General features: G+C 50.6%; 1 protein-coding gene across 2 annotated transcripts in view; it reads right to left on the bottom strand.

Moving 5' to 3' along the window:
- Positions 1–14,821, bottom strand: part of Pepd (peptidase D) — a 132,302-nt gene that overhangs the window by 104,581 nt on the left and 12,900 nt on the right. For both annotated transcript variants that reach the window (NM_008820.2, XM_006539622.3), the window contains one exon: positions 5,383–5,446. In NM_008820.2, the coding sequence (NP_032846.2) occupies positions 5,383–5,446 (64 nt within the window). The remainder of the gene's footprint in view (positions 1–5,382; positions 5,447–14,821) is intronic.

Genomic DNA, 14,821 nt, shown 5'->3' with positions numbered 1-14,821 from the left:
ACAGCGGCAGAATCAGAGAGCGAGGAGGCACTTGGGGATTGTATCTGCTATTGTCCTTAGGAGAGAGGAGCTGGATAACAAATGTGTGGGCTGATGGGTTTTCTCTCCACAGTGACTCTCTGGACATGCTGGTTAGGAATAATGGAGGAGAAGGGCCCCTTGCTGCAAGCTTGACGCTCAAATGCATTGAGGCCAGAGAGAGCCGGCCAGGCGTCGGTGAGTCCTGGCAGAGTAGCATCTTTTATTGATCACAGCTGCTTGAGTGGGCCCCGGTTACCTCTATGGCTGCAGAACCTCTCCCAGCCCAGCAGCTCCATCTGCCTTCCCCGCGGAGACCCATTAGTGCTACACTCATCAGCACACCGACTGGAGGCTGTGCCTCAAAAATTAAGGGAACAAGACTCGGTTTTGTGTTGTTGGCTCTGAATGTAGCCCTAGGACTAGACAGCACAGCTCTAACAACCCCAGGCCTTTCCAGGAGCGCGTGCCACGGGGGACCCATCTGCTCTCCCTAGTGGGGCTGTTAAATGTTCCTGTCTGGCTGCAGGTCATAGCCAGCATCCATCTCCCAGGCAGCCTTGACTAGGTGGACAGGCACCAAAAGAATTATCAGAGCCCTGTGAGCCCAGATCCTGCCCTGGGGACAATCCGGAAGCTGCCCAAGGGAACTTTACACGGGCTCCTAAGCAGGACTCTGACCAAGCCAGTGAGTCACTCTTAACAAAGGAATTAGGCACGCTTCAACTGTGTTGCTGAGAAAAGCCCATGTGGCCCCAGTGTGCAGAGATCTGCCCTACCAGCACTGAAACTCTTGAAAACAAGCCATTCATTACTCATGGCAGCTTCCCAAAACACCAGCACACACCAGTGGCCTGAAATGCCCTTAAATTTTTGAATCTGCTTTTAAAATCAAAGTAGCACCAACAAAATGGCTGTCTGGCACTTCTTGAGCAGTCAGAGTATACATACAGCCCCTTCAGAGCAAGGCAGCAACCTCGCTCTGTCCCATCACAGACCCCTCTTCCTGAAGCCCCCCCCCCCGCCACCCCCCGCCACCCCACCCCAGGCTAAGAAGCAGGCAGCATCTATCCCTGGGCAGCTGTGGCTGTTTCTCTTACATTCTGCCTGCCTAACTGACCCTGCAACCTTCAAACATCTGCCATAAAGCAAGTACAAAACTCATCCTCCACCCTGCCAGCTCCCAGTTAGTTAGACACTAGCTTCTACACCAAGTGTGCACTGCAGTGTTGTGGAGCCCCCTCCCAGGGGTCCCCTGAATGACCCCTTCCCAGTAATTAAGCTCTGGCTCTTCTGTGAGGAGGAGGGGAACCAGGTCTGTCATCTCAAACAGCTGCATTGTTTGAGACAAGGTCTCACGTAGCCCAGGCCTTTGAATGCATTAAACAGCCGAAGATGATCTTCATCTTCTGAGCCTCCTGCCTCCACCTCCCACAGGCTAGGATTACAGGCGTGCACCGCTATGCTTCCTTAACTTGGTTCTGGGCATTGAAGTCAGGCTTCCTGCATGCCATCCTCTGATATGTGCGTTTTATATAAACATACATACATGCATCTTACATACATATGCATATAAGACATCAAGGGATCAGCTATGCCCTGGGCCACTCCCACCGTCCCTCAGAGCAAGCACACACCTGCTGCTAGCTGTCCCGTTTAAAAAGATGGGCAGGGATGGCCAAGGCTAGACCGGGCTGGGCACTATAGGCCTGGCTGGGGAATTCCTGCCTAAAGAGCTTCCTGTCACTTTCCATGATGGACTAAGCCTGGGCCTGGGTGCTGCCCACATCAGAAAAGTGCTTCCAGCCCACGGGACTCAAAGCAGCAGTTTGCTCCTTTTGGTGGGATTCATTCCCAGCTTCAGGAAATCACAGGGACTCGGCAGCCTGGGTCACCTCTGCACAAGCAAGCCTCCTGTAAATCAGACTTTCACCTCTGTCAGGCAAGTGTAGAGCTGGAGGCAGCCTCTGCGACCTGGAAGTCTTCGAGTCAGCACAATACTGCCATACCCCAGCTGCAGGGCATGGATGAGGCCTTCTGCCTCTCAGTCTTGACCTCCTTGTCTATAGATAGCATTGGCTCTGTGGGTCACTGTAGGACAGGGTGGGAGAGACAAGCAGCCAGCCCCAAAGTGAAGCACCTGCCCTACCTGGGTGTGGTTCAGTGGCACCGCCTGGCACATCCAAGGCCCTTGGTTCTCAAAGAAATAAAAACATTGACCAGCAGTCATGCTGATCAGCAGATCTGATCAATGATGGTAATGATTATATTGCTCCTACAGAGTACTCCTGAACCCTATAAAGGCTCTGCCCTTTGACCTCTATTGATGCCTTCATTTAACATTCTGCCTTCAAGGATTAAGAGCAAGCTGGCCTGTCTACACCTTCACTAGGGACTTCCTGCCTGGATACTTCATCTTCCTCTAATGTCCTGCATCTGGAGGGCTCCTTCCTTTCCTAAGAAATCACAGTGTAAATGGGAGCTGAATTCTCCCCTCCCTCCTGTTACGACAATTCTTGAGGCTGCAGCCCAGAGAGGGATCTTACTCAGCAGTAGTGAAGCCCAGCCAAGTGCAGGAATCTCACAACCCTGAAACAGAGCCTATTCTAGTTCTCTCTCCAGGTTTGATGATGGGAAGGCCCAAACGAGCAATGACATTGAGATGCACTTTATAGGGTGTGAGGGTAGTGAAGATATACCTGCCAGAGAACAGAAACAGGACCAAAGTCAGGGTGAAGAATAAACAGATCTCCCTAATGCTTGGAGATACAATGTAGCACATGGTTTCATTAGGAGCATGTAAACAAACATTTAGTTTCTCTTAAAAACTGGAAGGCACATGGCATAAGGATCCATCAAAAGCTGCTTCTCAACGTATGGGAAAAGGAACCCTATACACTACAAGTAGGACTTTAAATGAGTGCATCCAACATGGAAACCAGTCTGAAGGTCTTCACAAAATTATGTATGAGCCACTACACCAGTCTTAGGTATATAGCCAAGAGAAGCAAAATCAGCTTACTGCAGGGATCATTGTATATTTACTGCAGTGCAATTCACACCAGTGATACACAATCGGCCTAGTGCCCATCAATAGACAAACGGAGATGAAGGTGTGGTGCATATACACAATGGGGTATTAATTGGCCACATAAGAAATGAGAGTGTGTCATCTCCAGCAGAGATCATCTGGCTAAGCCAGATTCAGAAAGACAAACATGGTGTTTCCTCTCATTTACAGAATCTACAGTTGAAAGAAAACAAGAGAAGAAAGTAGAAGGGGAACTACGTGAGGAGACGAGGGTCAGTGTTGGGCAGGACAAACATGGACTTCCGATCACAGTGCACACACAGTGCACATATGTAAACGTAACAAGCAGCTCATTCTGCTCTACAGTCTACATACACTATGGGGCTGGAGAGATGGTTCCATGGTTAAGTACACTTGCTGCTCTTTCACAGGACCAAAATTCAGTTCCTAGTACCCACACTGGGCAGCTCACAACTCCCTGTAATTCATAACGCCAGGAAATCTGATGCCCTCTTCTGGTCTCCATAGGTACTGCATGCACATGGACATATACACACAGACATAGACACAAACTTATAAATTATCTTTTAAACACACACTAATAATTATTTTAAACCTTTAGAAAAAAAATAATACACTGCCTATCTCCCCATGGTCCAACAGGGCAGCAGGTACAGAAGACATGGACTCAGGTACAGGTGTGTGAGTGTTTGCTGTCTCTGAGGTTTTCCTGGGAACCTGACAGGGTTCTACTTTGCTTCCCTGACTTCATCCATGAATTCTGGCTGGCCCACACCCTGTGCTGCTAGGTGGATCCCAGGATCTAAACACTTATAATACCCTGTACATCTCTGGGACCAGGATGGAGAATGCAGGAGAGACATGGCAAGGCAAACAATCAGGTTCTCAAGGTGGAGATGGGACAACAACAGGTGCAGAGCGGAAGCCAGTCGATGTTCACAAACTATCCCAAGACCACCAGTGTGGGCCAGTGCAAGGCCTTGATGGATGGGGATGATAAAGAGTGGTGGGGGGGGGGGGGTGTAGCACTCCAGGGCTGCAGAACTCAAGGCAGGACCATGCTGCGGCTGTACAGAATGAGGCAGAAGCTGGTCTGCCCAAGGTCAGGGAGAGTTGTCTATCCCAGAGCCAATAGGCCAGGCACAAAACACTAAGAAGAGACAGGCAGGCTCCTCACAGTGCAATGCATTTGGTCAGGGTCCCTCAAACCTGCTTCTTCACCTGGTGCTGTTACCCCAACATAGCTGTGTCCTGCCCAGAAGGACAGGATTTTGCTTGATCTCCACTGGACAGATCTTATGACCACCTCTACCCTGCAACCCCAGTCCTGGGCTTCAAAGTTCTTCTCTCCTGCCACTGCCTCTTCTTCTTCATCAGGGTCTCTCCAAAGAAATTATTAATGTACACTCACAGCACAAGACTGTGCTTCAATATCAGGTATTCACATGTGACCTCACAGGCCTCTGATCTTATTCTCTGTTCTCCTTTCTTGCCTCCCTCCTCCCCACCGTCCTCCCCTCCCACTCCCCAATCAGTGCCTCTGCTTTCACCCGGCACACATGCAGACAGGCAGATGGGCAGGTTTATCTAGACTACATATGAGGGCAAACTCGGGGCATTTGGCTGCTTTCCAGTCACATGAAGATCCCCAGTGCCATCCATCCTCCTGAAAATGACTTCATGAATGACTAACAGTGCGCTGTGGACATACAGCACATCTCTTTTCTACATTCACCCACTGACAGGCATCTAAGCTGCTTCCAAAGCTTGGCAGCCCCAGCTCTTAGCATGTGTGCACTTTCAAGCTCTGTCTAGGGCAATGCAGCCATGGTGCCCTGTCCAGATGAACCAACCAGGGCCAGGTTGGACGGCCAGTGGCAGATGCTGACTTCTATCCAGCTCTGACTTGGAGAGCTTTATCAAAAGAATGGGGTGGGATTAGAACATGGAGCTGTGACAGCATCCGGGGTGGAACAGAGTGGCCGCCTGTGTGCTAGCCACTGTCAGCAGTGGAAGTTGAAAGAGCTCCTTTTATCTGCCTGCACTGGTCAGGACATCACAGCCTCGGGGCCACACTGACGCAGTTACTCACACGACCCAACACTGGCTGGGTGACCGAGTTGGAAGGTAGATTTAAGTCAAGGTACTCCCCAGTTCCTGTATACTCACTGGCCATTCACAACCTGGGGCTCTTCTTACAAATAGACTCCTCAACACACGAAGGCCCAGGCCGAGCCCACTGGCAGTTTTGATTAGAGTGGTGTCGAGTTTGCAGGCAGGTTTTATAGGAACCTCAGGAGTCAGCTACGTACCTCATCCGTGTACTGGACATCATCCACAGCGTACTTCTCCTTGAAATACTCCTTGGAATGGATCCTGAAAAGAAAGCACAACGAAACCACAGTCAGGGCCTGGCAATGCCCAAGCCTGGTCACCTCCCGTCTACCAAATCCAGGCCATGAAGCTCTGGTTCATCCCTGCCACAGTGTGAGGACCCAGCACCAAGCAGGTATACCCAGCAGTTGATGGTAAAGGGTGTCCTGCCGCTGAACCGTCTCTGCCGCCCTGGGACCTCTGATTCAGTCCACCGTGTCCCTGGCTGCCTGCAGAAGTCCCAGCTTCCACTCTTCCCCTCCACATCGCCTTCGGGGCCATGGAATATGTGACTTCCCAGCTGCACCTCTTTAAAGGAAGGTTAATACGCGGATGCTTTAAAGAAGTCAAGAAGAATTTAAGCTGAGTCCTCAAACTTTAAAACAATTAGCCAAGGAGAAAGCAGGAGTAGATGAGGTGAGACAGCCCTCACCCAACTCTATGCTTTCCCTGGATTCAGCAGGCTGCAGTGCCACCCAGATGAATCAATGCTGTTGGGGGCAGTGGGCTCCCACATGGAAGAACAGTCACTACATGGAGGGGGGTGATGTCACCAGCCAAGTGCCACATCCAGTGAAGTGCATATATGCCACCTGCACTACTGCAAACCTGGTTGCATACCCACCCCTTCCCGTCCTACTGTTGTCTCACAGCATGTGCCCCATCCAACAGGTCTCAGTACAGCACAACAGATGGTCTCTACATTTACCAGGGACGTAAGGGATGTGTGGATGGCAGGCAGTATTCCTGGGAGTTCATCTGGGGATGAAACCAGGAGGCCCTCAGAGCTCCACGACCTATGTGCCACAGCACAGCACTGCTTGGGAACTAGGAGTCCATATATCAATCTCTTTCCACCTAAACAAGTAAAACTTGTTATCAGAGGTTCAGACTATAAGGACCAGGGGATGGGGAGGGTAGTGGACCCAGCAATGTGTGTGTGTGTGTGTGTGTGTGTGTGTGTGTGTGTGTGTGTGTGTGTCACAGCCCAGGTAGAAAGCCCACTTCAGGCTGAGAAGCTCTGATCTCACTGTGGTCTCATAGAATGCCCTCTTCTTTTCTTTCCTTTTTCCTCTCCTTCGACCTCTGAAAAACTCACTGGGCATCAAGCTCTTGCCGTTAATTAAATTTGCACAATTCAGTCACATTAGCTTCTGCCATGAGACAGGGCTCAAAAGTTAACTGGCCACGATCTGACACCTCTTAGCAAAAGGCCTCAAGAGCTGAGGCAGGAGGTGTCACTTCAACTGGGTTGTGGGAGTCCCAGGTGCAGACTGGGAAAGCAAGGGGTAGGGCCACCAGCAAGACAGCTGCTAGATTATCTTCATCACTCCCTCTCCAGCTGTGCCAGCTGTGCCAGTACAGCCCCGCCCTACCTCTGGCCCCAGTCACTTTGTCAACACCAGGACTGACAGGCATGAAAAGCAAACTCCTACCGATTGGGAAGCACAAAGATCTGACTCAGCCTCCAGGGCTCTGCACAGGAGGTCAGGCCAGCCACTGAAGTGGGGGCCCTAACCTTTTCATATCCACCACTATAGAGCACCAGGAGCCTCTTAAGAAGGAAGGCATAGCAAATATCTCCCTGTCCTTCTCTTCTGGAGTCTCACAAGTTAAGAGTCCATCAGAGATTTGCCAGACCGGAAGCCTGGTGAGGTCTCGAAGCGGTAAGCCCCAGGTTGAGAGCTTGATCCCATGGAGCCAGGGGAAGTGGCAGCAAAGGAGGTGATGGCAGTAAGCTGTGAACACTGGGTGTCCCTCCTGCGTGCTCACCTCAAACTCCCACATGGTGCTTACACAACGTACTTGGACATCACTGAGCAATGCCTTGAAATGCCTTGCTGAGCAATCTAAGAAAGGAGCTATTTATTTCTTGGGCTCTTGGTTCCAGAGGCTCAGTGTGGGGCTGCTTGGCTCCACTACTCCTCAGTGAATGCGGAGGCAGGGCAGTACGGTGGAGGGCATGCACAGCAAAGGCTGTTCCATTTGCAGTGGATGGACAGCTGCCAGCAGAGACGGAGGGCCCTGAGACAAGATGGCACTCCGAGGACACATCCCAGTGACCTATCTCCTCCAAAATCTTCTTTCCTAAAGCACCATCTGGTAGGAAAACCAAGCATTTAATATATGACCTTATGGGGGACAACTGTCATTCAAACTGTCTATGGATGGCAAGGTGGAGCAAAGAGAGGCTGGACCCCAGAAGAAGCCCAACAGGAAGAAGTGAGCACAAGTACTGCCCCCCCCCAGTACCCCTTGTACTTGCTCTCCTTACAGAGGCAGATGCCACAGTCTAGGCTGAGTGCAAACTGGGTCTTAATTTACCTCCCATGCATTGTCTTGCCAGGAATAACCACCAACATATAAAATACGAAGAGCTATGGTCATTTTGTCTGGTACTCTGCACATTACATTCTTAGGACAGAGATAATTATGTTTGAGCAGTACTTGCTTTTTCATGTTTGTGAGTTAACTACAGTAAAAATCATTTAGATATTACCTGGAGGGACATATGTGCCAGGCTGCATGATCAAACCAGCCATGGAACACTTGGCAGCCACAACTTGGTGGAGCTGATGGGAAAGGGGGTGACATGTCTACTGGTGGGAAGGGTCACTGGGAATCTCTGAATGCACTGAGGGGGTGTGGACAGGGCACAAAGTGGCTTCTTAGAGGATCTACACCTAGCTGACATGTGGTGAGGAGCAGGCACAGCTCATGCCTGGCCCCGTCCCACGGGACATCCCAATGAAAAGAACCAGACTTAAGGGACAAATCAGGAGAGGAGCTGAGCTCACTCGGATACGCATCCCAGTACACAGTGCACTTCTGGCAGCAGGGAGAAGTTGCCTCCCTTAACAGGATACCCATCCTCTATAGGGGATTTGTGCTCTGCCAGCAGCTGGCCCCAAGCACAAGCCCAGAGTCACAGCAGGTGATGCTTGGTCACAGCACCATGGGCCCCAAAGCCCCATTGAGTCCTCAGGTGAGAAGGAGCCATTAAATTAATGCCACATGATGCAGACATGATGGAACCCTCCAGAAAATGGAATTTTAAAGGGCAGGTCTTAGTGGCTAGCTGACCACCTGCGTGTGGTTAATGAATAAGTAAAAAGGCCAAATGACAGCAACCATCATCCGTTTCCAGCGCCGGGCGCCTGCCTTCAGCTCCAAACAATGCCGCTGCCTTTTATTCCACTATTGGCACAACACGGTGCGTGCAGAGCAGAAGTCAGCAACCATGTCAAGATGTCATTAAGTTGTCAAAGAGGGAAGTAGCCCTCTGCAAATCAGAGCAGTGTCTGAGCCTGGAGATTGCTCCTGTGTGTGAGCTGGGGCAGTCACAGCGCAGCCTCTGAGATTATCCCGACAGAGAGAAGCTGGCAGAGGAAGGCCACACTGCAAGGATCAGTGATTGAGACAAACCTGCCCATGTACCCATGAAAGCTAGGGGCTCTGGCTAGTCCCTAGGTGCTAGGAGTCGGGTGCAGGTGCTCAGGAGGAGTCAAAAAGAACCCATTAGCCCTCCTGAAGACTGCTTCCCTCAAAGAGCCCATCCTTCCTCCTGATTCCAGCCGGAGCCAGAGTACTGCCCCAGAGGGGTCAGGAAGCCCTCCCTCCTTGTGACTCAAGGGGGGACGGGGCAGTGCCATAAAAGAGACCGAGTCCCACACACCATATCTCACGTCACAAACAGCCCACATAAAACCAATGTGATAACACACACCATGACGCCAGTGTTCAGGAAGCTGAGCTAGAAGGATCTTGAATTCAAGGTCATCCCAAGCTACACTGCAAGACCCTGTCTCAAACAACAAAAGCCACCCTATGTGCACTCTTCCACAAGACACATTCCTGGGTAACCTGGGGCCAGACAGGTCCTAGATAGGCCAGTCACCACCTCCCTGCAAACCTAGGCAAAGCACACTACCTGTGCCTTCAGTTTGGTCAGGGACAGGAAGGAATGTAGAGGACCCCCTATCCATACTCTAAGCTGCTCACTTCCCATGTCTGTGAAGCTAGTTGGCGTGGTGTGTCACAGAGGAAACTTCCAGATGTCCAGGCCAGAGCCACCGTCAGCTAATCTTCTTTTGGATAGACTCCAAGCACATCAGGGGCTCCCACCCTCCTGCTTCAGTACGGGTGAGGCACAGGCCAGCCCTGGGCTTCCAGTCTCCTCCCCCAGCATCTACAACCCCAACGGCAAGGCTGTGCCCACAGAAGCTGTGGATCCTACAACGGACCTCGAGTTTCCTGAGTGACTTTGGATTGTAGAACCTGCCAGATGCATTTTCAAAAGCCATCAGATAGAGACTCCAAAGGAAGCTGAGGAGCTTAAGGTCAAATGTTCAGTCTGGTGGGTTTTGATTGCAAAGGCCAGGTAATCCCATCAGCCTTGCTCCCGGTGCCCTATTGATCACCGCAGCGTCTGGAAGCAGCCGTGTACATCAGATCTGGCTGCTTCCCAGCTCGAGCCCAGACAACTGGCCCCTTTGTCCCCTGCCTGTTACAACCAGGCCTTCCCTCCCAAGCACTCAGTACAGACAGACAGTGAGTCAGCCCAGAGCACAGAAAGGAAAGGTCTGCTGGGGAAACTGTCTCAGCCATGGTGTCAGTCTCCCTTGGGACCACAGCTGCTGGGCCTGGCCTGCATAGCACACACAGCCTCATACACCGGGGAAGCAACCCTGCAGGCATGAATCTACCCTCAAGGTTACTCGAGGCTCTGTTCAGCACCAGACAATGAGCTGCCTCAGCAAAGCAGGGCCAGACTAAAAGAGCGCTTTAATAGTCTCAGACTCAGCTATGGAGTTCCTGTATTCTTGAAGACTGTATGTGCATGAGGAAAGCAGACTGCAAAGAGCTGATACCTGACCAATCAAGGTCCTGGGCTTTAAGCCCTTCAGTCAAGGGCAATTAATTCCCAGGCTGTAACTGTAGGATACATGGGGGAGTTTACAAGGGTTCAGCAACTGGGGTAGAATCCTCCAATGTACCAGCTACAGATGCCTGCCGTCAACTCCCAGGCAACATCCGTCCTTTCTTGCTGGAGCCAAGTCTTCATAAGGAAATATCTAGGTGAACTGCTCAGTGGTAGAGTGTTTGCCTAGGTTATGCAGCCATACACACACACACACACACACACACACACACACACACACACGCACGCACGCACGCACGTGTGCTCGCACATATGCACACATGTACACACACGTAATTACCCACATAATTCTTTTGGTGGGGCATGGTAATTATCACCTGCAATCCCAGCACTTGGGGAGGAGACAGGTGGATATGAGTCTGAGGCCAGCCTAGGCTACATAGTGTCATTTTATCTCAAGATAAAGAGAGAGAGAGGGGGGTGCACACCAGGTGGGGCCAGCTGACCTGGGCCTGGACCTCCATTGTCCATCCCTACAGCTCACAGTTTAGAGTATCTGCCAGCTTCTGAGCTGTCTCTCATCTCAGCAGGCTCAGTTTGAGTGAGGAGGTAGGGCCAAGGGGATGTTGAAAGAACAGTGTCTTAAGTAGGGTTTCTATTGCTGTGAAGAGACACCATGAGCACAGCAATTCTTAATAAAGGAAAGCATTTCACTGGGCTGGCTTACAGTTTCAGAGGTTTTGTCCATTATCATCAGGGCAGGAAGCATGGCAGCACGCAGGCAGACATGGTGCTGGATTGGCAGGCAGCAGGAAGAGAGTGGGGCAGTGGTTCTAGCTTGAACATCTGAGACCTCAAAGCCCATCCCCAGTGTCACTCTTCCTCCAACACAGCCACACCTCCTAACAGTGCCACTCCCTATGTGGCCTATGGAAGCCATTTTTATTCAAACCACCACATTCCGCTCCCTGATCCCCATAGGCCATATCATAACATAGCCATATCATAATGCAAAATGCATTCAGTCCAACTTCAAAAGTCTGCATCCATAGTCTATCACGGGCTCCACACAGAATAAAGTCTAAACTTCAAAGACTATTCTGAGACTCATGGCAATCTCCTAATTGTAACCCCCTGTAAAATGAAATGAAAAAGAAGATCACATACTCCCAACATGCAGAGGCACAGGATATGCATTACCATCCCAAAAGGGAGGGAAGGGGGCTTTGTGGGGAAACACTGGACCACAGCTAGGCAAACTCCAAACTCTGCATCTCCATGTCTGACATCAAAACACCAACTCCAACTCCTTTCAGTTTTGTTGACTGAAACACACTTCTCTCTTAGGCTGGTTCCACACCCATGTGCAGCTCTCCTTGGCAGGTATCCCATGACTCTGGTAACTCTTAATATCTTGGGGTCTCCAAAGCAATTTTGGCTTCAACTTCACAGCTTCATGCAATGGCCTCTCTGGGCCTCCATTCAGGGACACCCCTGCCACAGGCCTGACCTCAGAGACCTTCCTTTAGTCACAGAGGGAGATTCCATAACCCCTTTCTTCTGTTCTTGACTCTAAAGCCAGAACTATGTGGCCGAAGCTGCCAAGTTCTTCAGCTCGCTAGGTCTGAAACGCAGCCCCCTCATTCAATTACACTTTCATCAGCTTTCTGTTTTCCTTGGTTTCCTTGACTGCCTAAGGGTGGCTGTCCTGCAACTCACTCTGTAGACCAGGCTGGCCTCAAACTCAGAGATCCACCTGCCTCTGCCTCCAGGAGGCTGGGATTAAAGGCATTTACTACCAAGCTTTTCTTTAATTCCTTTTCACAGGCTGGAAGCTCAGCTGGGTGGGGTCTCACTCTGAGGTCACTGCTCCCTTTATTCCCCTTGGCACCAACCTCTCCTTTAATCTGCTTATACCTCGTGGTGTCCCCTTTTCTCCACCAACTATACATTTTGAATTTCTCCTTGCTCAGTCTGTTCCTTTTCATTATAGAGCTCCATGAGACTGGGCACTCATAACCACACAGCCCAGTCAACGCTGTTTTGAAATGTCCTCTGCCAATCAGTCAGAAGTTTTTGGACAAGGGCAGAAAGCAGCCACATTCTTCACCAAAATATCACAAGAATGATCTCCAGGTCACGTATTAATAATATTCTCCTCTGAAACTCCTTGAGCCAGACCCCACGGTTCAAATCACCCTCAGCACCACTGTCTTCCACGCTCCTGCTAGGATGGTGCATTGAGCCCTGTTTAAATTATCCAATCCCTTTTCTAGTCCAAAGTCCCAAAGTGTTCTATATTCCTCCAGGAAAAAGCATGGTCCGGCCTATCACAATACCCCAGTCTCCGGTACCAACTTATGTCTTAGTTAGGGTTTCCATTGCTGTGAAGAGACGCCATTACCACAACAACTCTTATAAAGAAAAACATTTAATTCAGAGGTTTAGCCCATTATCATCATGACAGGAAGCCTGGTGGCATGCAGGCAGATGACAAGAAGAGAGTGAGACACTGGGCCTGGCTTGAGCATCTGAGACTTCAAACACCCCCCCCCCCCCGCCCCCAGTTACACACTTCCTCCAATAAGGTCACGCCTACAAGGCCACAGTTCTACTTCCTAGAGCCTATGAGGCCCATTTTCATTCAGACCACCACAGACAGCCACAGTTCTGTTCACAAGGACAGCCTGGGGTGCAGGAGGTGTTCTGCAAGCATCTTATGGAGATGGGACATACATTTCCTCAAGGCTGTTTCAGTTTTAGGTCTTATGGTTTTAATAAGAAGGGTCCCACAAAGACTTGTATGTTGAAGGCTTGCTCCCCTCTGAGGCAATGCTCAGGAGAGGCTTATTATGGTATTAACTTTATCAACCAAGTAACTACTGACAGACAATAGCTCAGTGGGCTTTTAGGAGGTCAGGCCTAACGAAAGTAAGGCACTGGGAGGTATATCCTTAAAATAGTATTTTAGAGCCCTTGTCCATCCATCTCTCTGACTGTCTGTCTGTCTTCCCCTACCCCTTCTTTGCTCCCACTACTATGTCAGATCCACAGTGACGAAGCCTGCGAACCATGGAGTGAAACGTCTGAACTCATGAGCCAAAACAAACCATTCCTCTTTTGAACTTGTTTCTCTCAGGTACTTTGTCATAGCAGTGAAAACCTGACTTATACACTACAGTTGAGTAATACCCAACCCTAAAACTGAGTGGAACAAAAAGCTAAACACTATTTATCCTCACTGTGGTTTGAATCTGAGCTGTCCCCCAGAGGTTCATGTGACTGGACATCCAGTCTCCAGCTAGGTGCTATGCTGGAAGGTTGCAGAACTTTTATTAACTGGGAACTGGGGACAAGCTGTGAGCGTTACAGCCTCACCACCTGTTTGGTCCCATTCTTTGCTTCCTGACTGTTGCCATGACGTGATGTCACACTCCCGCTGACAGGCTCTGTTGTCAAGCCTTCCCTGCCATGATGAGACACTAAACCAAGATACATCCTTCCCCCGCTTAGGGTGCTCCTGTCAGGAATTTTGTTGAAATGAGAAAGGTCATTAGTGTATAGACTCTCAGGGTCAGCAAGCGAGACAGAGCCTAGGCAGCACTGCTGACCTCCATGACAACATGACCTCGGCAGAAGCCTTGAGTCATCTGAAGGCTCATCTACACTTAGGGCTGGTGCTGCACCCGTGGAGGCTCTCCACACGGGAGAGTGTGGCTTCCTCACGGTAGGGCAGCTGCCTTCCAGGGTAGAGCGTTCCACTAGAGAGAACCACAGCAACATACTATATTGTGGTCCTAACCAGGGTCAAGCAGGAGTGAAAGAGATGCCACCTGTCCAGCCAGACAGAAGATTACAAGCTCACTGCCAACCTGGGACAGCACAGTGACTTCCAGGTCAGCCATTCAGGGACAATCTTACTGCACTCTTAGCAACATCATCACCTCACGCTGGCCTCTCAGATGTAACCAACACACCAACACACCACTGTAATGCTACTGTGGATCCTAGGAAGGAATCAGAGCTAGGCTCACTCACCAGTGCCCCATGCCATCACGTAGAGGCCACGACAGACCACAGGCAAGCCTTACTTGTAATCACAGCTCCCACAAGAACAGGCCTCCCCAGCACACTGAACCTGTTTCCTCTTTAAAGCAGAGAAGTGGTAAGGATCTGGCTGCAGATGGAATATAAGCTAGGGAGGGATCCAGCATGGCTTCTCCCCGGCAGCCCTGTGTACCCCAAAGGCAGCTAAGCAAGAAATGTCTTCTCCCCACTCCGTCATGGTCCCTCCCAAGAGTCAAGCTAAGAAAACTTCACAGGAAAACCAGAGCTTGCGTCTCTCCTGCTGCCAACTCTGTCTCAGCTGCATCTCCACAGCAAAGCTGATGGCCCAGAGCCAGCCTGGGATGCTGCCAAGTGACCTAGAAGCAGAACTGATGCCGACTTGTGGAGTTGACCCCCAGGCCCCCAAGACAGCAGAGAGTGAGATGCCA

The sequence above is a fragment of the Mus musculus genome, chromosome 7 (assembly GCF_000001635.26).
Source record: "Mus musculus strain C57BL/6J chromosome 7, GRCm38.p6 C57BL/6J".
Lineage (NCBI taxonomy): Eukaryota > Metazoa > Chordata > Mammalia > Rodentia > Muridae > Mus > Mus musculus.
The sequence above is the reverse complement of the archived record's forward strand: the minus strand, read 5'-3'. Positions and strand labels throughout refer to the sequence as shown.